This window comes from Maylandia zebra, linkage group LG20 (assembly GCF_041146795.1).
Source record: "Maylandia zebra isolate NMK-2024a linkage group LG20, Mzebra_GT3a, whole genome shotgun sequence".
NCBI classification, from domain to species: Eukaryota; Metazoa; Chordata; class Actinopteri; order Cichliformes; family Cichlidae; genus Maylandia; species Maylandia zebra.
In genome coordinates this window covers 6924502-6948723 of record NC_135186.1, presented here as the reverse complement: position 1 = coordinate 6948723, position 24222 = coordinate 6924502, and the positions used below count along the sequence as shown (strand labels likewise).

The 24222-nt window shown below is 38.4% G+C and overlaps 1 protein-coding gene across 4 annotated transcripts; it reads right to left on the bottom strand.

The window, feature by feature from the left end:
* Positions 1–71: 71 nt before the first annotated feature.
* Positions 72–21388, bottom strand: tp73 (tumor protein p73). Of its 4 annotated transcripts, none has more exons than XM_004554108.5 (13): positions 21293–21388; positions 20142–20292; positions 14144–14392; positions 7161–7347; positions 6756–6871; positions 6093–6202; positions 5835–5977; positions 5129–5217; positions 4809–4936; positions 4214–4380; positions 3980–4112; positions 2455–2548; positions 72–1970 (listed from the first exon to the last, which is right to left on the bottom strand). In XM_004554108.5, exons 1-13 carry the CDS (start codon positions 21349–21351, stop codon positions 1572–1574), a joined length of 2025 nt encoding a protein of 674 aa, XP_004554165.1. In that variant the 5' UTR covers positions 21352–21388; the 3' UTR covers positions 72–1571. The 4 variants fall into 4 exon arrangements, with proteins under 4 accessions (XP_004554165.1, XP_023008069.2, XP_004554168.1 ...); XM_023152301.3 differs by having other exon boundaries at positions 4226–4380; XM_004554111.3 differs by lacking the exons at positions 20142–20292; positions 21293–21388 and adding an exon at positions 15198–15441.
* Between the last annotated feature and the right edge of the window lie 2834 nt (positions 21389–24222).

Below are 24222 nucleotides of genomic sequence, written 5' to 3'. Positions count from 1 at the left end.
AAACATTCAGTACTATTTCCGACCACTGGGTTGAAAACCTTGTCACTTTGAAAAAAGAGACCGCAGAGGCAGACGTTTTAACCAATTTAATTCGTGATTTTAACAACAGCAGAAACGAATGAACGCTCATGAATAAAAACACACCAGTAAACAATTTTTTTTTTTTGAGAAAAAAAAAACAGAACAAGAAACGGAGAAATTCTTTTATTTACACTGTGGTGTTAATACTGAAACACCTAAATGATTTAATCGCATTAAAGTGCTCTCTCTCTGACCATTTGTAATAATGAGATGAAAAACGACGAAAAATTGTCTTTCCAAGAATGGGCCTTAGAAAGGGAGACAAAACCCTTCGCCCTGGTACAAGTAAAGGTCAAGCAAATATAACACAATAAGAGAACCATTCAGCTTCATGATGGCAATCCAGAAATTAAAGTGGAATGTTATTAAATACCTACAAACAAGTGCCATGAAGATTAGCTACAGAGTAGGCTATAATGAATTTATGAGTACCTTGCCCTGCAAGGTTTTCAAAATACAAATACAAGGACAAAAATGCTGCTCATTATCTAGTTTTCTTGATGTACAGGGATAGCACAATATCCATTCACAAATCTAATCAAATCCCTGGTATTAAGATATAATACTGAGTATGCTTTTTTTGTTTGTTTGATTGTCTCCTATCTGTGTTGCAGTGTGTTACTATAAAATAATGAGCGGCATATTTTCTAGAACGTAATAAAAGTATTAGGCAATACCTAATTTTTAACAGTAAGTGTCAGCGTACAACTACTAACACCAAAGCACTTTTTTTTTTTTTTTTTTTTGCACATAAACGATACCACCACACCGAACCACATTACGGTCATCACGTTATCATACCCACTGAAAATACACAATTGTGTTCCCATAGTTATGGATTCGATTTACCCAGTTCTAGTCATTTGGTTCAAACAGCAGATACATCATGTTGACTCTATTATTTCCAACAACATCTACTCCAAAACATTTACATGATAAAGTATATACATTTGTACAAGTGAAGGACAACTTAAAGAAAAAAAAAAGTCAGATGAGAACCTATTTTTGGCATCTAAACATAAAATGCAGTGGTGATTTACCTCTTTTGACATTTATGTTACTGTGAACAATGTCACATATGCTGTAAAAGAAAAATGTGTTATTACTTATTGCACAGTGCACCCCCAAAAAAATTGCTTTTGCACTTATCAGCGTTCCAAAAAGCAAAGTCCAGATCATGTGTGTTCAGCATTGCTTTGACAATTATATTGTTACAATGCATTTTGCTTTGAAGACTGAAGACGTAAACTTTGTTATGTTATCTTCAAATATTAGATGGAACAACAGTTCAAGCACAAACTTCTGGCTGCACATGCAAGTGCATGAGCACACTGAAAATATCTCAGAATCAAAATTGATCAAAGTTGATCATCAAAATATGACAAGAGCAGCTAAACACATATTTAACAACCCTAGTCACATAGTTACACTGCAGTAAGCTGATGCTGACAATAACTTCTGGGAAAGAAGATCCAAGATTTTATTCAGTCTCAGTGAATGTCACTTTCCATGAATTCCTCCTTGATGGAGTGCTTGCTCCGTGACACCTTGCAGTCAGGCATGTCAAAACCAAAGTCAGCCCACTCATCAGCAGCCGTCATGCCTGATGTCCCAACAACACTGGACCTGTTGGGGATAGTGATGGTGTGGCGGACGCGAAAGTGCACAGCTTCCATGACCCGCTGGCGTTGCAGTTCCCCACCTGCAGCCCCAATGGCCGCCATTGCGGAGGCAGTCATGTTGCTGCTAGAGCGAAGTAGCTGCTGCCCATGATAGTCATGATGATGAGAAGAAGCAGGCAGCTGCAGGGGAGCGCCTTGTTTCATGTCCTGCAGACCTCGCCAGATGATGAGGCGGGACTGTTCTGGTATCTTTAGCGCACCCAAATCCTAGTGAGGGCACACAGACATTGGAGGAGTTCAAGAGTGTAGCAAAAAAGCAAACACAAAGCAATAAGAGTGTGTCTTTACGTGTTTGCTTGAAAATGCAAAAGGAAGTCAGGAAGTATTAAGCCTGCTTAATGTGAATGTGTGAATGTGTGTGTGAATGGGTGGATGACTGGATATGTAAAGCGCTTTGGGGTCCTTAGGGACTAGTAAAGCGTTATATAAATACAGGCCATTTACCATTTTTACCATTTAATAAGGTAATTCTTTGCATCATCACTAGTGGTCAGTAATTATCTGGGATTTGTTTGTACCTTGTTGCTTTACTTTTCTGTTTTGTGTCTCTTATTGCAGTTTCTTTTTTTGTTGCCATTTTTACCTTTTCTTCACTTTCTTTTATTTGTTTTAATAATTACGTATAACATTTCTTATTATGTCCATTATTTCTACTGCTTGTAGATTGTATGTGCAGGAACAAACTGGTTACCTCCATGGAGAGAGTTTGGAGATGGTAGATAGACTGGAGGCCTTGGGAAGTGAAGTACTCAATGAAGTTCTGACAGCCCAGACTGGTGAGAAAGCTGTATGGGGAGAAAAGAAGGCCTGCTTAGACCAGAGATACAACCTAAAACTGGGACTTAAACAAAAACATTACTCCTGAGAAAAACTGAAAGAGAAAAACAAGTATTTTCTGGATTTACTGTAGTAATATCTATAGGGGGACAAGTCCCTATAGCTTATTCTAAGTAAAATAAGAGGGAGATTTAGGGCACAGATCTAAACTAAAGGATACAGAAACTATACATCTGAAGAACTGTAGTGAAATTAAAACCATAAACATACATTTATACAATATTAATGATTCATAAGGCCATTATTGCTTTGATGAAGAAGCTTTATTATAAATACATGAATGTTAACGTTTTGGTAACATACAAAGTAACTGGAAAAAGAAGCTAGCTGTACAATTTAACGGTTTAATTAACATAATAGTCTGCAAAAACAAAACGACAAATCCTGCTGTATCAAAAATGCTAAAATTGCAAGAGCAAGTCATATGACTGCAAAATGGACAAAATAGCTTACAAAAGTAAAATTAATTAAAAAGAAAAAAGAAAAAATATAGTTTAAAATTAAATAGAAATTAAACATTTCTTTTGAAGAAAAAAATCTGCTGCATTGCATTGCATTGCAAAGAATGGCTGTTTACACAGTGTCAGTGTGAAGGAATTTAGAACTAGGTAAGACACACAGTTTCTGCTTTTCATGTGCAGGTAACAAATCCATAGCAGAGGTTTTACAAGTCTTGAGAGGTTATGCTGTATTATTTAATGAGAGCTGATAAACATGTGATTTAAACACTTATATGCATCTAGCAGAAACCTGAAATAATAAATCCAGCCAGCTGAAAGCATTGGTGTTTTTCTTTTTCTTTTTTTTCTCTTTTTCTTTTTTTTTTCTTTTTCTTTCTTTCTTTTTTTTTTTGCTGTGTTCTGGTTTTCATTTTTTTCTGCACGGAACAGGAACATTTTAATATTAAAGGGGCTAAAACTGAAAAAAACAACAACCCCCAAAACAAAAAATGTTCTTTTCACTTTTATTTTAAATATTACTGACTTGACCTTTCTACTTATCGTTCTTTTCCACTTTAACTGTGCCATGTATACACATTTTTTCCATGTTACCAAGTCTCCAGTGGGCTTTTACTATGGCACTCTCAAAGGGTGTTTACAGATCTGTATTGTTATTGCAAGCCTTTACAAAACAGCCACAACATTATGTTTAAAAAAAACAAAACAAAACAAAAAAACAGCTCAATCTTGTCACATTTTGTGGCAAAATAGAACGTTTTCAAAACACTGTTTGACATAATACTATGTAAACATGGCCAAGTAAAGTAAAGTATTCTTATGCCACTAGTTTACATTTAACCAGACAAGTGCATCTGATTGTCAAGCGGCCTTTTTTTTTACAGGTGAGTAAAGGAGGAGTGTCATTGGAGGGTGAGGTACCTGACAAGGCTGGGGTCAGGGTTATACGGAGGGGGCGGGCTGCAGTGAGAAGCAGACACTATATTCTGACTGTTGTGGCCACCGTTCATTTCTCCATTTGCCTGCATGTGGTTGCTGTTGAGCATGTTTGGACCTGTAGGAAAGGGACGGGTGATCAATAAAACTAACAGCAGCAAACCTGGATAAAGTACTGTAACAGTTTTGGAAGTAATGTCTTGAAACGAAATCACACACATAGATAATCACCCATATGAGCCATGGAAGAGGGGGCAGTGTGGTGTTGCTGGGGCTGCTGTCCTGCGAGCTGGTTGACTGAGGGTGGCTTGCTGAGGCCTCCGTGGGAATGCAGCTTGTTCATGTTTGACAGTGGAGAATAGGAGGAGGGTGATGCCACGTGGCTCCTAACGGAAAAAGACGAATGTTGCAGAGATTAGAGAAAGAGTTTGTCTCAGTGTTACTGAGCATGACAGACACTTTACAGTTTGATGAAATACAGAAGACTCAATGTGTTTTGGAATTTTGCACTGTGTTGATGTTGTTCCTACATCATCATAACAATGTCACAACCAAACCACAATCAGTAGCCTAAATTTGGCTGAATGACGTAATTAAGTAATGCACTACTTTAAAGAAAAAGTAACAAGTAGTGTGTAATATATTACTTTTATTGAGTGTTGCTCAGTTGCAACATTAAACCTGGAATGACAATATTATGGTCATGCAGGAACAACAGCAAAACGGGCAAATCCGATGCACGTTCCTAATAAAATAAAAAACACAACTTTTATATGTAGAGCCAAATGAGTGTGTGTGCATTGAAGTGACTCACGGTCTCTGCAGCAGCTGCTGCTGTGCTTGTTGTCTGTAGGAGTCCACCAGCTGCTGTGGCACGAGCTCCACCAGCTCCAAGCTGTCTTTAATCTTCATCAGCAACTCAAAGTTCTCACGACCACGAACCTACACACAAACATGACACAACCGTTATCCTAAGCCATCAATGACTGCTGAATCAGTCCATCCAATAAAAATAGTGCTTTTGTTCCAACAATTTAATAAATTAGCAAAAAACTCACAAACTGTGAGTCTGACAGTTAGAAAGCTAATAGATGAATCTAAATTTTCTTATTATACATGTGTGAAAGCTCTTACAGGAATATAGTAAACCTCCTCTTCTCCATGCCGCCTCTTCCTCATGTTAATGTTTGGACTGGGAATGTTTGTTGGACTCTGTTTAAAATCTGCAGATAAGAGAAACAGAAGCATAATTAAGCAGATTTATACCACTGTTTTAGACAGCAAACAACCAAGCATGATGTACAACAACAATGATGCCGTTTCACATGAAGCTGATGTGCTGCACATGATTATTGCTAATTTCATTTATACAGAGGGGTATGAATATTGCTAATTTCAAGTCCTTGTTCCTAGTTGGGTTTTTTAGAACCACAATACACAATATAAAATTTTACAGTCTTCCATTACATGAAACTGTAGCACACTTTAGACCTGAAACTACAATAATACACATAAGAATGTACACCAGTTAGAATATGATTCTACAAATAAGAATAGTTATGAAATTATATGGCAAAGTATAGTATCAATTCAATTGGGTGTAAAAGATTTAATATCTGGGATTTCAGCTGTTAGTGTGTTGATCTTTATGGAGACTACTTATTGTCCAAATTTAGATCTTGGACATTCACCATGCTCCTCTGGGCTAGACTGTTTATATATTTGAAAACTAAATTAGGAAAACACAAGTGAATGAAACTTTAAAAGCTAAAATGATTGTATCTTTAACTGTTATAATTTAAAACAAACTTTTTCCCCATGAAGTCTTATTTCAACTCACTGCGCTTGTTAGCACTTCCATTTTTGGCCACACTCTCATTCAGGGCCTGCTGTTCCCTGAAGTGGTCCTCATCAGCTTTGCGGTCTCTGCCCGGACATGCACATATCCGACCTTCAAATGACCTTCTGCCCAACACTTGACCGCTGCAGAGATTATATAGAAGAAGAAAATGTACTAATTGCAGCATGTTTTAAAAAAGTGATGAAATGTCAAACCAAATATCTCTGTTTGTGTATGAAATATGAATTGTTGCCTTACTCCCTGGTTTCCAAAGTGATGATAATGAGGATAGGTCTCCTGTTCATGCCGCCCACACAGCTGCTGTTGCACATAAAATTATATAGGATGGTGGTAAACTCAGTCCCTACCTGTAACACAGAGCAACAAGGTTTTAGATTTTACTTTGCTTCCATTAGTGTATAAGTACTTATATCACCATAATATAATGGTGAGAAGTGTAACTGTAACTGTACACCATTTTAGGTCTCGGTATTTAAAAAAGCTCATTTCTTTTCATCGCTCAAGTAATTTTTTTTCAAAAACACCAATTCACCACCAGAGGGAGGTGTTGTAGCACACGTTGATGTGATGAGAGACAAATGTACTTTATATTAACTTTTTCATGACAGACATGATGAGTCTTGTGCTTGCGTGGACATGTCTGGCATCTTTATTTATAGATGAGCCTCGTATTAAAATTCTTAACTGTAGCTGACTGTTTCTTTGACGTGTTCATCATATGTCTCGTCTTTTCTCTTGGCTTAATGTCCAAAAACAAAAGAAATATCTGCAAAATGCCCATTTTACAAACAACTAAATTTTATCAGAGGCTTTTTCTGTGTATCTTTAAATACTTGATACAATGCATATGTATATCTCTGCTGTTATGACCCGCTGCAGGTCAAGTACACTACCACCAACCTGTGGAGCCTCATACGGGACGATGACACTCTGCCTGCCAGTAACAGGATCATCCACATACTGGCAGAGGTTATTTCCCTCCACTCTGATCAGGTGACTGGCCGGAGCTGCTTGACCTGAGGAGATAAACATGAGAGAGAGTTGGTTTATTTAAACTTGGCAGATACCAGGTACAGTTTATTGTGTAGTATAATGTCCAGAAAACTGTTGTTCTTAATGATGCTTGTGGTTGTTAAGTGAACTGCATTTAACGTTCTGCTGCTCCCTGTTACTTGCATTTTACATGCTCATTCTGCAGTCCCCCATGCAAGCAAGAATTAGCCAAACACTAATGAGACATATAAAAAGTATAAAATATGTCAGCATAATTACTTATGTTCAAAAGAAGAGATTAGCAGATTGTACCATCATTGAAGTCTCGTCCTAGTTCGTGGTTGGGGCATCGTTTGACCACTTCAGTCACGTGCTCCGCCTTCTTATAGATGGGCATGGCTCTGATGATGCTGCCATGTGGAGGAGAGGAGGATAGCTTGATCTGGATTGGACAGGTTTTGGCAATCTGACAGTAGAGCTTCTTCAGCAAGGGAGAGTACTGGGTAGAGAAAGAACACACGCGGTCAAGTTTCAAATCAGTGGTCTGAACTTATAAATGGAAATTTAATGTGCTTGTGAAAAAAGCAAAAACAAATCAATCAAAAGGTCATGGCCGATGAGGCGTTGCAGTCTTGCTCCAGTGACTTTCGTCTCATGCTCTCAAGCATAGTTATATATAAACGTAATAAGAGAACACATTACACTACTAGTGACATAATTACAAAAATAATCTTTCAGGAGGTGGGACTGTTGTCTCAAAATTAAATAACCTACAATTAAGTCACCTATCAGCAGACAAAAAAATAAGTCTCTAAGAGACAGAAGACAAGGTGGACAGATAAAGAGCTGCGTAATATGATAATAAAAAAGTTTGGTGTAAAAGCAGCACACTATAATTACCACATAAAACCATGAATGAGAGCAAATGTTGTCAAATAAAGAGCAGAGGAGTATGAATGGAAGAGAGAAACACATCAGCCAGTCAGCAATAAATTTTCATTTGTGTTATAAAGGTAAATGTTGTGTAGCATGAATACATGATAATTACCCAGAAGACTTAGTTTGTGGGTAGTAATGTGAGATACTGCAAGTGATAGAGAAAAAGCGTAACTGTACACCTTCTCTCTGGACAATAGTATGAAAAATACAGTTTCTTACAGGAAGCGTAGCAGTCATCTAGTTAAAGTGAAATAAAAATATGCTGATCTGTGCACAACCAGTCTTCACTAATTCCTCAGTTTACAAGTATTTCCACATGCACATACATGCGCTTTCGCATGAATGTGCATGTGGAAATGCCATTACACATGCACCCAAAGACATCACAAGGAATGAAATGGCCTAAACATGCCCCAACACAATCACAAAATCTTAAAAATCTCTCCTGTTGTGATCAAACTACGACCTTCCAGGAAAAAAAATAGAAAGTCTGTTCTTTCCTGTGTAGACTTGCTAAAGTGAGCTTAAAATGCAAATGCGTACCGTATGGGAGAACTACAGCACTCGCAGGTCAACATTTGTGTTGCTGCATAAGAAAAAAACAAAGAGTCCACGTGAAGTTGTCTCTTTGCATTTTCTAGATTATAGAAAGCAAAAAGAAATAGAAACACAGAGAGAAGAAATAATAGAGAGAGACTCATGGAACACGGCAGGTTACATGATAAGTATAGGACAGTGTGTTGGCAATTCTAAAAACAAACAAACAAGAATTATTTGTGATAGTAAAGAAAGAAATTTATTAGACAAAAGTGAAGAATTTCATTCTCAGGTTATCTGACTCTCAGGATTCACGTATCTCTGCATTACAGAGGCCAACAATAAAAAGGAAAGGCCACATGAACGTGTTTGTGAGTTGGTTCAGTTGTAACTGATAGACAGCGGCTATCACGACCACACTATTCCTTTTCCCTTCTTTTTTGTTTATTTTTTGCCCTTTATTACTTTTTTAAATTTCATTTTTACACACACAGACATATTTCTTTGTGTGTAAATGTAGCTGTATTGGTGTCAGAAGTGCAGTGCTATTAAAAGAACTGCAGTATCTGATGCAGGAAAAGATGAGTGATGGACAAGTTGGGCTTTGTTTCAAAACACAAAAAAGGCACAGAGAGTAGAGAGGAAGAGGAAGAGAAGGAGAACAAATATGCCAAACTTGGATTAGTTGCTTTGTCACTGAGTTGGAATAAAAAAAAATTTTGGTGACTGAGAAAAGGAAATTAAGAATGGACAGAGGGGTAAAAGAATAAATTGTAAGAATACAATTTATTAATTTAAAAACGGAACGAAGCAATCTCTTTATACACGTCTGTCTGTTTATGCTTTTCTTGCAAGAAAAGGAGAAATTTGGCACGTATCCTGCTGGAAATCAAAAGAAGTGTAGTGTTGTGTTTAAAGTTGTTCGGATAAATAGTGGTCTCATTTTTTTTCATTTAAAGTTTCCTAAATGAAACTTTTAGGTAACTTGAAAATTAAGTAAAAGCTTCACCAATTTAGTGAAAACTGTTTTTTGATCGACTGCTTTTGTGATAAATTGTTAACTCTTATAATATTCTTTCTGACTTTCAGATGGACAAGTTTTGCGAACAGTGCTTTTAGCCACTGCCAAAACATTGTTTTAATGTACATGTTGTGTTTCCTTTGGTCAGTGTGTCATTTTGAGAGTTTGTGATTTACTGCAGTAAAAGTGTATTAGATCTGTATTAGAAGCTCACATGTTTGTCTTGGTCAGAAACATACATAAATCCACACCAAAAGACTCTTGTCTGATCAAGTTTAGAAAATTATGCCATAATGGTAGGGACAGGAATTTTATTGCCATCTGTCCATCCATCTATTCATCCATCCATCCATTCATCTATTCATCTTTGCTTCTACACGGTGGACCAATGGAGACAGGCCCTGACAGGTTCCTTGAGAAGAGGTGTTAATTGCCAAACTGTCATCCATACTCACAGGCAGCAGCTTGCCCGCTGTAAATTTTCGTAACAAATATCAGATTTATTTATGTACATTCATACACACACAGACACAGTGAGCTGATATACAGTACCATATAAGCTGACTTTTCATACACTGTAATCATCGTGTATTGGAAGTAAATTAGTATAGGAAACCTAAAAGTCACCCATGTTAAAAGATCTAATGAACCATAATGAATTATAATCTTACAATATAGTAATCTTTTTTGTCTAATCCAAAAAGTAAAGCTTAGGCTATGAGGGAACCATAAGAGCCTATTAAAAAAACATTTAAATAAATAAAACATAAATAAGATAAAGCCATTCGACTTTAGTGATTTTCAAGTAGCTACATGGAGTCTTACGGTTAACTCCTTTAGAGTATTAACATAAACACTGTGTTTCACAGAGTATTATGGGACACACAGCATGACCTAATGCTTAAAATATTAGCTTTCTCTGTGGCGCTTAGCTGTTATCAATTCAAAGTCCAGAACATCAACAAGAGCCCCTGTTCTATAGTGAAATTAGTTAAGATATTAGCTGATTAGGCTGATTTCTTTAAACACTGTATACTACAAAAGCACTTGTTTTACAGCACAAAACGATCAGTCCTCCAACTAGGAGCACATTTATTTCCCCTGTGAAATGTCATGCGTCCCAAATGTGTGAATTCTCTTTCTCATCAACTCTGGTTTCCCACATTTGATGCTTGGCAGGAAAACCAATGGTGATGTGGCTTTGGATGATGCATCAGGAAAGGAAGGGAGGGATGCATTGTGCAGAACATGTTGGGACGTGTGTCCTAACGGAGAGAGGCTAATAGCTGGGAAGAGCAGCTTCTGACAAGCCGCTGTGTAGTGCATGCTCGAGCCTGCATCCTGAGTGTATCACACCCCTTCCTACTACTGCCACATACTGTACACACACAGACAGACACACAAACACTCATGCATGTGCATATACACTTACACACAAACTAAAGTCTGATTGTATGGAAAGGGGTCTTATTATATGACAATACTAAGGTGTTAGATCTTATTTCTAGCCATGGTGATGCTTGCCTGCATCCAAGCAGAAGAATCATCTTCAAGGGGCAGGAGAGTGGCAGAGTTTCAGAGCTATTATCACTAATGGATGCTGTCTTGACTAGACGTGGGTGGGGGTGGGGGGGTTGATTGCCAGAGCAGCTTAACATGGGTTTGGATGGACTAACTCTATGTGGAAATACTTTGATAGATGAGAAAACCAGGATTGTGTCTCCTCCTCTGTGTTCACCTGACTTCTCGTCTCTTTTCCTTTGAAAGGTACCAGAGTTGGACTAATCTAATGACAAGTTCTATATACCACAACCGAATGCTTTGTCAGTCACTAATGATGTCAAGTCAAGTTTATTTATTCTGTGCCAAGTCACAACAATAGTCACTTCGAGGCAAAGACCTTACAGTGTTAAGGAGAAACCCCCAGTAATCAGATAATCCCTACTATGAAAAATAATGGCAGCAATTCTGATTAAACTGATAACGTGGAATGTGAGACGAAGGGATTTAATGAAAAATGCTCAATGGAATAAGTAGATATCTTCCCTTGAGAGGAAAAGGCAGAGGGGCATGAAGAAGGGCAGCTAGGAAGCTGCTCGTATTGAATATGCCCCTATGCCATTTGGTATTCCACATTGCCTGAGGCCACAAGGAATACACATGAAACTCCTGTTTTCTACATTCAGACAAGGTGACTCAGTCTTATAGTCATCCCTTTTTTCCAAACAAGTTCAAACTTGGGTCTTTTACTGAATTTCGCATAAATACGCACACCCATATTTGCATCCACATTTCAGACACACATAAATCCTCATGCAATCTTTTGGGTAATCCCCTACCATTAGTAGAAATGTAGTCATCCTGAGAGGCTTGACTGGAATGCCTTTTCTTTCTGATTATTGTTTTATTTACTTCACTTTCAGTAAAATTATTTACTTCACTTTCAGTAAAATGTAAATATGTTGTCATTTTATTGGGAAAGAGTTTATGTCTATATTCCAGGATGTTTTACCTCAAACGGCTGCATATTCTGTAGGTATTACATGTGGTGAACTTCTTTTTTAACTATCTGTAACACTTCCTTTAAAGAAATCAATGCTTTATACAGTAGAAAATCATATATTATCATACTCCGTCATTTCACAGATTAAACATTTTCTTTTTTCCATAGCTATATAATAACACTTATAATTTGCCAGTCTTATAATCAGGCATTCAAGATAAAACAAAGCATTACAGTAAACTCCACCAAAGCTATGAGCAATCACCTAGTCTCTCTTTTTGTTCTAATCCCTCCTGTTTAATGGCAGCAGAGGCATCTGAATAATCACAGGTTTCCTCACAATCCTTTTCTGCTGCCTCATCATTTGTATCTTAAGTCGTGTGCCAGTCAAACACTCCTTTGTTTCTCCTCTTATAGCGCAGAGAGACACACACACACACACACACGCACGCAAGACGCTATAACTTAAATTGTAAGGCAGTTTAAAAAATATATTTCTCTTCTGTTCTGTTAAAATTGTAGCAAAATACAGTTTTCAAAAACTATTAAGAGTTTTGCTGTAAAAACAAGAGGTCTGTTGGCAGGCTTTTATTGATTTTTTAATTAAAAGCTAAACGGTATTGTTAGAGTTCTTTTTCGGATGTTATGTACTTTCTGAATGAAGTCAAAAGATGCATTCTGAACTTTAAAATGGCACCGTAGGTAGAAAAAGGCAGGGTAAATAGTAAGTATCACATTAAACCAAACAGGTCACAACATGTTTTCGGATCATTTCATGGCAGTAAGTCATCAGGTCAAACTAATATTTTTGTGCATGCTTTCTCTGGTTTCTGTGGATGTGTTTTGGCAGAAGATTTAATGAAATGGATAAGAATAGAAGTTAGACAAAGGAGATGACAGGTATACTCAAGGGCAGGAGAGAAGAGCAGAGGAGAGAAGAGGGGGAACTTTAGGCGCCAGAGGTGACAGCCATGAGTGTGTGCTAAGACCGGAGGAAGAAAGAGACAGAGAAAGAAAAGCAACAGGTCAAAGACCACAGTTCCAATGTCCAGAGGAGGATCTTCTTACATCACTGAGGGCTGAATGAAGAAGCTCACCATGCATGATTAACTTTAGCAAACACATACGCAGAGGATCTCAATCTATCACACAGACACATTCACAGGCCTCAATGCACACAGAGACAAACACACACACACACACACACACACACACACACACACACACACACACACACACACACACACACACACACACACACACACACACACAGAAGGAAGTGTGCTTTATCTTTCACTTGTTTCTGGGAGGTCAACTGTGAGACAGTTGGAGGTGACACTTTTTGAGGAGAACAGACTTCTCATCAGGTCATAACAACACACACAGCCTCTATTTCACCTACCCCTCACCGCAATCACATCACAAAGTAGTTGTGTGCATTGCGTTCATTAGAATTGATAATTGGTGTGTAAATTTCCAATACTCATATTCCTCTGATTTTTTTTAAATTATTTTTTAAAATACTACCTCAAAAGTTTGAATTCCAGCTGAAAGTTGTTAATGTAGCTCATTCTAGAGGAGTAGAAGAGGCAAACATCACATCCAATGTGAATTTTTATCCCAGTTCAATCAAGTAGAAATCAGTCTACACGCAGTTACAGTCAGCTAAGAAAATAACACAATGTCTACATTTTTGAAGTTGTGCTACAATGTGTTCAGGCATTGGCTATAAATAAAGACCTATTGATATTGACCAAAAAAAACCAAAACATGACGATGATTTTTGCCATAATCAAGCAACCTTAAAATACTATTTGTGTAATTACATTATCATTAAAATGGATTATTGCACTGATAAAGTGAAACAACACATGAGGCAGCAATTTCTAATATACTCAAAGACAGTACACCAAAATATATTAATCAAAATAACCTCTAAATTACATAAACTCATATGATATGATATTTTTATTTCTCACTCGAACTACTTAAAGAAACCAAACAAAGTCTTCCAAAAGACTAACACAGAACAGACTCATAAAAGGTGAGTACAGGACAAGATGAATCACTGAGTCGTGCGCTACTTTCGCTTACACATAGCACGCCTGCACATGTACTGACTTGAGTGAGTGTCCATGTGAACGAGTGTCTTTGTGTGCATGTTTATGTGTGTTCAAGGGAGTTACTTAGTAAGACAGAGAGCTAGAAAGAGTAAGAGAAGCCTGCATGCACAGACATACACCAGCACACATCATAGCCACAACAGTGTGTTTGTGTGTGTGTGTATATACTCACGGTCCATGTGGCTGACTTGGCTGTGCTGGACTGCTGGAAGGACACCTGGAAGGCATGTGGCCCAGGGTAATCGGTGTTAGAAGGGATGGCAGGGGCAGGCGACAAGCCCTCAAAGGTGGAGTTGGGCTGGGAGTAAGGTGAGGGGGTGGGCACGGCCGACGAAGAGGCGTTTTCGGAGCTGTAGGGGCTGGTGGATGTCGCACGGCTCCCCAGACTCTCCATGCTGCTGCTCAGCAAGTTGTACTGGGACTGTGAAGAAATGAAGAGAAAAGGCAATGAGGGAGGTGAAGAGGTAGGGAGGGGAAAAGGCAGAGGGAGGACACAGGTAGAGGTGTCACAGAGACAGGGGCTTAGAGGCTCAAAGGAAGGTCGGGTTACACTTGGAAGGGAGATGTGGGTAGTGCGCGTGATGCACAGTGTGTGTGGGGGCATGCGTAACTATTTTATGATTTATACATAAAAACGACATCAACAGGTGTGTAGAGGTGAATCTGTGAATGGCACTTGCAGTGAGGTCCACACTGTACCTTCCTCGGGGCTATAAGAGGTGTAGAGTTGTAAAACACAGGAGTGATCTGCCTAATTGCCTGCCATTCTCTTTTCTCTCTTCGGTATGATGGATGAAAAAAAAGATTTGATGTACTGAACTCTGCTAGTGTCTCGTGTGAGGCCTGCATTTTGTTTTTAAACTCAAAAGCTACAGTAGAAGGAAAAAGTATTAAAAACATGTGATTTCAAAAAAAGTTAGAAAACACAAGCTGCAGTCCACCACAGTCTACCTCCTGCTCTTCAAACTAAAACAATCTGTGAATAACATGAAACCAATAGATAGTCAGTTGACTGAGACAGAACAAGAAAAGTCGGCAGCAAAGAATATTCTGAAAACCAAAAATAATCTTTAGTGTGAAAACACATTCCTGGATTCATCCCTGTTGCCCGCATTGTGCACGTGTCAAACAACTGAAGCTGATGGCAGCTTCCAGTTGAACCGTTTCTATTCCACACACATACCCAAAAAAACCCTCCAAAACCAAACAAAAACAAAAGCCTTTACCTTCTTCTTCACGTAGTACATCCTCTACTGCTTTGGTCTCATTTGTCAAATCTTCAGTCAGTCAAACGTCCAAACACAGCAAACCAAAGAGAGTGCTGGACCAGAGCCTAACCACAGAGTTCAAGCAAGGTGTGCATCAGTGGACATACCACGCTCACTCACTCACACATACGCGCATGTACTGCCAGGACAGGGAAGAAAGGTGAGGACTGGTGAGGAGAGAGAGAAACGATAGACTGAGATGAGAGGAGAGAAGCAGAAAGGGAAAGAGGGATGGGAACCCAAAAAATTGTACGACATTCTAATTATGGCATGCCCGGACATAGACGGCAATGCCGGGGTGCATGTACACACATGCTCCAAAACACCTTGTGAAGGCCTGCACTAAGTAAACACTGTCTGGTTTGACAGAGAGAGAGAGAGAGAGAGAAAGAGAGAGACAGAGACAGAGAGAGAGGCAAGAAGAACAGCATATGAAAGGACAAGCGTTCAAGGGTCAGATACCCCCGCCACTCAGTCATACCCCCACAATCAATACAACATTAAATTAGCACAGACTTTTCAAAACTTTGCTAGCCTTAATAAAGAAGGATGAAACTTGCTTAAGTCAAAATCCATCCATGAGCATGTAATTACAGTGAATATCGTTAAAAAAACTGTTTCATCTAAGGTTGTGTGGGAAGGTGGATTAGGGTAGTAATATTTAATTAGCACAAAAGCAGTTATACCACTTATAAATTGTCAGACTGGGACTAGTTGAAAAATCTATAAACTGTGACTGGAAGTAAGATGAATCTGAGATGAATCTGAATTCACAGGGACATTTATCTGAAGAATCATGTGTCACACGGGAAAGCTGAGTGATCATTTACCTGGCCCACCACTGCACTTCTCCTTTTTTTATTATTGTATTTTGTTCTATTCACTTTCCCCATAAACTGAAAATATATTGGATCACTTCACCACACGATCGTTCCCCAGGGCTCTTCTACTTATTACTTTAAGTTTGAGCGCTGAAACTTACAAGGACACAAAATTTAATACAGTTACACAAGGATACGTAAACCTCGTGTGTTTCTATGCCATGGTTCAGCAGCTGAAAGCAAAAGCACAGGTCAATGTCCAAGACTTAATGCAAACGATGCAGGTTAAATGAGGATGCACGCATGCGTGGGACTTTGGAGCCATACATTGACACTAACGTGAGTTTATGTGAGATAGCACCTCACACAGGATACAACTGGGATAAACAGATAAAGAGGGAAAATTAATTAATGCTTAATAGACATGCAATGTAATTCCCAGCATTCATATCAAATGTCTTAAATGTATAATCTTACAACCGAAAGAAGCACATTCATAGCATCAACTTAGATGAACGTGCATATCCTTTTTTTTTTTAAAAAACATGACAAATATCAGCATGAATGCTTTTTTTGTCTTCTCATGAAAAGTGCACACAAATCACTCTGACATCCCTCTAGTGTCTTAGCGCTTACCACCTTTGAAATTTTCCATCTAATAGGTATTATCAAAGGGGCTTTAGAGGCACAAGAGAAGCCCAGGTGTATGTGTCAACAACAGAAAACGCCACACACACCCACGCCTACGCCCCCACATAGACACACACACACACACACTGAGAGAGCAAGAGAGACTCACACTCACAGGTGCGTTGTGCTTGGTCTTAATACCTAAACTCAATCCATAACAAGTTGAAACAGAGCTAAAACCTCCACTGCAACTATGTGAGTAAATGTGTTTGCGCGATACGATGTGTCTAAGTGTTTACACTTCCCAGCCCAGCAGCGTCTGATGTCCCCTATGGGCAGTCATCCTGGTAGCTGCCACTCAAAGAAAAGTTTTAAAGGCTTAAAACATTTACTTCAGGCAGCAGCAGCAACCTTCACCTGTCAAGATGAGTGAAACATAATAGGCTGAGGATAAAGAGACAGTTTAAATCCTAATGACCTGTTTTCAGAGCCACTTACTCAATGAAACAGCCTTCAGCACTTAACAACACAATATCCCAACTATTTATATTTTCCAATTGATTTAAGGAAACAGCATGACCAAAAAGAATAACTGTGCTGCATAAATGAACGGTCTGGTATTATATCAAAAGTGAAGCATGTCTAAACGACACCAGCCATGTTAAACAGAGGTGAGGAGAAGTGGAGGTAAAGAGTAGTGTGCGGTGTAAGAAGGTTGCCCTCTATTGGGAATATCTCCAAAGAGCAGGAATAGGATATAAATTTCATTTTCACAGTGATCTGTAGACGCTGTAATTCTCTGTAGAGAATTTTCAAGCAAAAAGTAAATCACGTTAATGTTTTGGTCAATTTCTAAAACCCAGTGATTAATATTGGAATATAGTGGTATGATAAGGATGTGTTTGAGAGTTCTGCTTGTGCTTTATCATAGAATTTCCATAATAATCCAGTTTGACAAAGTAGTGATAAAACTATCTCCATCTTTCCACCAAACTAATCAAATTGTTTTAATTCAAGAGCAGCTCCAATTCAAGCACATCTCACACATCCATGCGTCTTCGCAGCATGATGAGTAATGAGCACTGCCATTGACTTGAAAAACAGTTGCTCTACAACGAACACCAAGTTTCAAACAAAGTAATATGAGATATTCTCCTCTAAGTGTGCAGTTTCCAAAAGCAAAAAGGAAGGAATATGACCCAACATCAGCAAATTACACTCGTTCACTTACCACATCCAACAGCATCTTACAGCTTCTAAAAAAATAAAGTGTGTTTCTACGATGTCTCTCATAAGACTCTGTTCAAGGGTGACTGTAATAGCTGAGTTCTCCATTTCTAGGTGAACCTGCTTTAAAGCAGGGCATGATGGAGGGAAAAAAGATGTCCTGCCTCTGTTCTCCACTTGTTTCCCTTACTTTACTGGGCCTTCTCCTTGTTCTGCATCTAACAACAAATCCTTGCTCCACCTCTTTTCTTTCTCTCATGACTATTCATTAACCAGCTTGGCAGGCCCAGACTTGCCCAAATAAAGATTATATCTGACCAATACTCCAGATCAGAAGAAGGGGGGGGGGACACTGAGTGTAGCTGGGAGTTCCTTTTGATTTCATATTGAAAGATCAAGTGGTTGGAGTGAACAATTAGGCAAAATGAAAGTGTATATTATAATAAATTTTGTAAAACCTGTAAAAGAAACTGTAAGAAAACTGAGAATAAATTAACTGATAAAACTGCTGTTGACTCAGCTGGAAGACCGTGTAAACAGAATTCAATGTGAAATGTATTCAAATAATTTAAAGCTCATTTATAATATTTTACTCAAAAGACACCATAAGTGAAACAGATTTTATAATTTATCTGTATTTTGAATGTATTTGTACATTTTTAAGCTCATTTTGAATTTGATGATAGCAAATCATTGTCAAAAAAGGGAGCAATTAAATAATGGAAAAGCCCTGCAATCTTCATCATCTTATGAATAATTAAGGTAATCCATAATATTGACGCTGTTAGAGTCTCCCAGAAGTAAATTATTGTTGGAATAAAAATGTATGTCGCACAGTGAGAAATGTGACCTTGTCCTGACCTTTTAATTCTGCAGACATCAAACTGAAAATGAGCAAGCTTTCACAGGACTCTTTGAAATCCTTAAATAAGAATGAATGGATCACCAGCAAGTGTGACACCTCTATAAAAGCTTACATTTTGCCTGTGTTCTGCGCTAAATCATTTAGCACAATTCCACAATCTTCCTAAGAGTGGACATTTGTATAAATTCATCTCAAAATTAGAATATAAAAGACTAAAAGAAATTCCCCAAAAAGAGCTACATCTCAAATTCTGCAGACCTTAGGTAACAGTAGAATTAGAAAAGGACCGAACAGGTATGGCAGGTGTGGAATGGTTGCCCAGAGAAAGCCTCTCCCATCTAAGAAGAACATAGCAGCTGTCAAGAACAGAACCTGATTATTTTGCAGTCATTGAATCAACCATACCAAAGTATTCTAGAGTCAAATGTGAGGCCATCTGTCTGATAGCTAAGGCCTTAGCTGAAATTTGGTCATCTAACAATGATCCCAAGCACAGCAGGAAATCTACAACTGAAAGGCTAAAAAAGAAAAGAATCAGGCTGTTGTAATGGTCCAGTCCAAGTCCAGACCTCAACCCAAGTAAATGCTTTGGTGCATAAACAAATGCCTCCAAACCTTAATGAGCTGAAGCAAGGCTGTAAAGAAAAGAGGGCCACAATTCCTCTACAGTGATGTGAGAGACTGATAGTCACAGAAAAAGATTCACAGGACTTTACAGAGTCTTGTTAAAAATAACTGCATTCTTCAAGAAACAACGAAAATGTCTGTCTTTCATCTTGTGATATATATAAGTTTTAAAGAATTTGCAGTACATTATACTATGTTTTGGTCACTTTTTTAGGTTTCCCAATTGGGTTTTTTTGTAAATTGGAATGTAAAAAAAATGCATTTTTTTCTGTGGATGGTAAGCCCAGCAGGTGAATACACCTGCACAGTGTGTGCATGCTTGTAATGTACACACAGACACACCCCAGCCTACAGATGGTTCTGCAGTGGAGCAGCAAGGGGCTGTTGCTTGATATTTAATGACCATTCTCCACGCACACACACACACACACACACACACACACACACACACACACACACACACACACACACACACACCTCACAGTCCCTAAAGGCCACCCAGAAGGGAAATAGAGAGGGAAAAAGCTGCAGAGGAGAGGGAAACAACACAGAAGGGAATCTCCTCAGCACTGGAGGGAAAATACAAGTAGACAAAAAAAAAAACATTCCTAGATGTGTGCGTGTGTTCTCACAAGATAAACTACCACATCCTATAATGACAAGAAAAACTTAACAGATTCTATATAAAAGCAAAGTCTGACCACAATGTGTGAGATGAACTCATTTTCCTACCATAACATTCTCGTTCATGTCTCTCATATGATAGACATCCATGGAGACCTCTGCAGTGCTGTGGTGGTTCCCCGGGTTGCTGGTAGACGGCACTGGTTGTTCACCTGGCTGGCTGCCTGGGGGGAGCTCAAAATAGGTACTGTCTGGCTCTCTGTGAACACACAATGCATATAAGATGATTATTGAGATGTGGGATTTCAATAAGTAATTAAAGCATAAGTGTGTTTTTGTATCATTTAATAGAGAGAATTATATAAAAAGAAGAGTTTGAAAAAAAGACTTTTTATCCATGTAAGTCATAGAATACAAGTATACCCTTTATCTCTACCAAGTACTATCATTTTTTATCCTTTCTTCCTTAAATTGTAACCAAATATGATCCTTTATATTCCTTGCGATCAATTATTATACAACCCGATTCTTTTCTTTTTGAGCCTTCCAGCTGTAGATTTCCTGCTGTGTGTCTTAAGAAGGAAGACAGCAGGCAAATGTGGGTTTTCCCCCTTTTTCTCTTGCTGCTTAGTTTAAAGATTTTGGACTATTTGCTTATCTTTATTCTTTCAGCGCAATAAAAATAAAATATCTGATAAAAAGAAATAATTTTATGGTAATATACTTTTTTCTTAGCAAATTTGTGAATTTAAAGATATCATCCTACTTGCATAAATAATCTGTCATCCAAAATAATAAAATATCATAACATGAGAAATCAAATCTGAAATCTCATAGTGACAGTTTTGTTCTTTTTGTGTGCATTATGCAGTAAGAAATATTGTCATTTTTTAACCAATAAGTATTAAAACACAGCAGTACTTTTTAGCGTTTGCTGAATAATGCCCACACAGAGGAAAAATAAATAAATCAGCTGTTAGATAAGGCAAGTATTTATCTTTAGCTCTAGTAAACATATTAAATAATTTCACTGTGTTATACAGAAAAAAGACTTCACTTTCCTTCATATTATGTATGAAATTGTGGCATTAAAATTATTCACATATTAGGAATTGTAATTTGTAAGAAAATAATATTTTAGATAATGGAGAGATATATCATATAATTAACTTGATACACTTACATTTTTAATCAGATTAATATATAATTTGGAAAACATGATGGGAAGTATATCAGTTTTCAGTGATGTTGACACTCACAGGGAGCTCCACAGGTGTTCAAAGGTGCCTCCTTCTTCAGTAACAGTGGACTGGGACATCTTAGAGGATGGGTAGTCTGGCGAGGGGCAGACCACTCTACAAAGAACACACACAGGCACGGACAGTTACACAAAGATCTATTTTCTTAATTAAAAATGTAGGGCGGCAGTTACTGAAACAATTACCGAAAAACTGACTTTTAACTTAAAAAACTAAAACGTGCAAGTCCAAATATATGGTCGTTTTTTTTTCCCATGTTAAAAAATATATTAGACAAAAGTTCAAAACACAAACGCACATTCATCCAGGTGTGATCGCACTAATGTAGTCCCACTGAGGTGGCACAAGGTGTCGTGGGGCCTGGGCTTGCCCGGGCCTGCCTGACTCATCACCGTCTCACTCCGAGGGGAGGCTTCTATCCCTCAAAGGCTGAACATCACATCCTCCGTCTCTGTCTGGAAATAACGCCTGCACTACAACTCGAAAATGTATTCAGACTGGAGTCGCCTAAGTAAAAACGCAAGTCAGGGTAGCTCTGAGTAGATGCGCATCTGGTTTCCTGAGCGAAGCGGTCTTCACGGTTCGCAAGATTAACGCAACTTTATTCAGAAAACATAGTATCGCCGCTTGTTAAGTTAAAATGATGGCATGATTGTGGAAATTTAGGAAGGTACTCGTCACATCCGGGCATGTTTGCAGTGTTAAATAAGTATCGAGCTGTCAAAGTTAGCCTCGTTTGCAAAAACCTAGAATAGAAGCATAACCGACTACAGGCCTACCGGGAAAGGCGATAAGGGGATGTCTTGATTTTCCATTGAGTCTCCAGCTCGATTTGCTGACGAACACATCCAACTGAAAATCCTGTCGGGCATATTTGGTCCTACAAACATTTTTTTGTGGGCCTACCCACTGCTGCCCGCCATGGCGGCGTCACATCTCCTTAGTAACCCCTCTGCAGGATTGTGGCAAAAACTGTGGCAAAGGTGCAAGGCTGAGAGAAGTAAATTGCAGTACATAAATAAACGCAAATCTTCGGTGTTTTAGCCAGTGTGGCTGGAGATACAGATTTCAAATTCTATGAATTTAGGAGTTTAAGTTTAATCTGTAAGTCTACTGCACCCTATAGTCTTATCTCCAGGTAACAGAGGTCTTTTCACTTTGGTCTGTACGGAATCGATTGACGATATCCAACCCAGTAAACATCTAAAGTGATGTCATGTGTCCTGAACAAAGGCTGCTTTCCTTAGTTTCCTTACTTTTTGTTGTAATTGTTTTTGTGGCCATTAAGCTTGCGGATTATGCGTGGCACAAAAACCATTGCATTTGGCATTAAAACAATAGTGAGGCGCACTGCGCATCTTTAAGAGACCCCCGCACACGTAAGTGGACACTTGTAATTTGGAACTGTGGAGCTGCAGCTCAGCTGTGTGGCTTCAGGTTCCCGCTGTTCCCGCGGAGTATGCCGCCGCAGAAACCAGCTCCCACCAGCTCGTCCTTCAGTGCCGCCTTGAAAATCCCAAATCAACCAGTATGTTCGCACAGGGGATCTGACAAAGAACCAGTGCGATACGAGCAGCAGAAAAGACAGCAGCTCCGCTCCCCACTTTGAGAAGCTTAATTGGCATTCCACCTGGACACATAGCCTACCTCCTTTTCACTTAGCCCGCACCACAGGGGGAAAAACTTACACTTAGCCCGTTTTTTAACTGATCAAGATAGATAGATAGATAGATAGATAGATAGATAGATAGATAGATACTAAAAGTCGATCATTCAAACCTGAAAAAAGCAACAAAAAAGCAACCCCCCCCCCCCCCCCAAAAACCCCCCCCAAAAAAACCAACAAAAAAACCCCCAAAAGTTCAAAATGAAATAGGCCTATTGAATGAAAGTACCGTTGGCACGATTTGGTATGTACTTGTTACTTGATTTGAACATGATTTTATATACATTTTTATCGTAATTGTCTACTTTCCCATGATAAGAAACATTACCGTTTTATTTCAATAAAACATTGCTAGTCGCCTGACTCTCGCCCTCCTTTTGAATATGACATTGCGCCTCTGTGATATTCACCTGTGTCTATTTTGTATCTCCACTCCAGGGTTACAGCACCCATGACAACACACATACACACACGGTGCCGTCCCAAGGGCCATTTTATTCGGAGAAAAGTCTTAATTGAGAATAAATCAATTTTTAAAAATATGGTCTTAGATTCGATGGCCTTCCTTAGGGCCACGTGAAATATTAAGGATTCATAGCGTTGTCGTGGTTGAAGTATTTGGATGTCACTCCTTGTGCATATTGAAAGTTTTACCTTGAAATGTATCCTAATAAAATTAATAAAGAAATTCAAAGACAAAAAGTATAAGTGGGTTATTCAAATCAAATAATAAATTGCAACACAGGCCTTATAGTCTGCATAGGCTCTGTTTGCTGTACGCTGATGCTTTTTCAAAAGGCCTAGTATTAAATTTAAATCATTATTATTATCATCATTATTGTTAGCGGGCCTATTATTTGTATTGGCTACTGCCCTAAGAATCAGCCATGTGAAAAAGACCATTAGGCTATCCAAACCGCGACCTTGATCAACAAAATTACTAAAAGGATTTTAATGTAGACAGTAAATTTTACTTTATTTTTTACATTTCACTCTTACCCATCCTTTGACATTTCTCAATACGTCTTGTGAATAAGCTTCGTTTAAAACTCAGCCTAATTGTCACATTTTGGGAGGAAAAAATGCTCATAAGTAAAATCCAGACCACCATTTGTAACATATAGCTCATTAAACATTAATAGACGTGAGCCTACCTGAAGGTTATTCTTATTCCAATCCAAACACCCAGGAAATATGTTGCGTCCAGGAGCTGTCTGTTTATTATCGAACGTGCCGAGAGAGTGACCCTCCATAAAAAATAGCA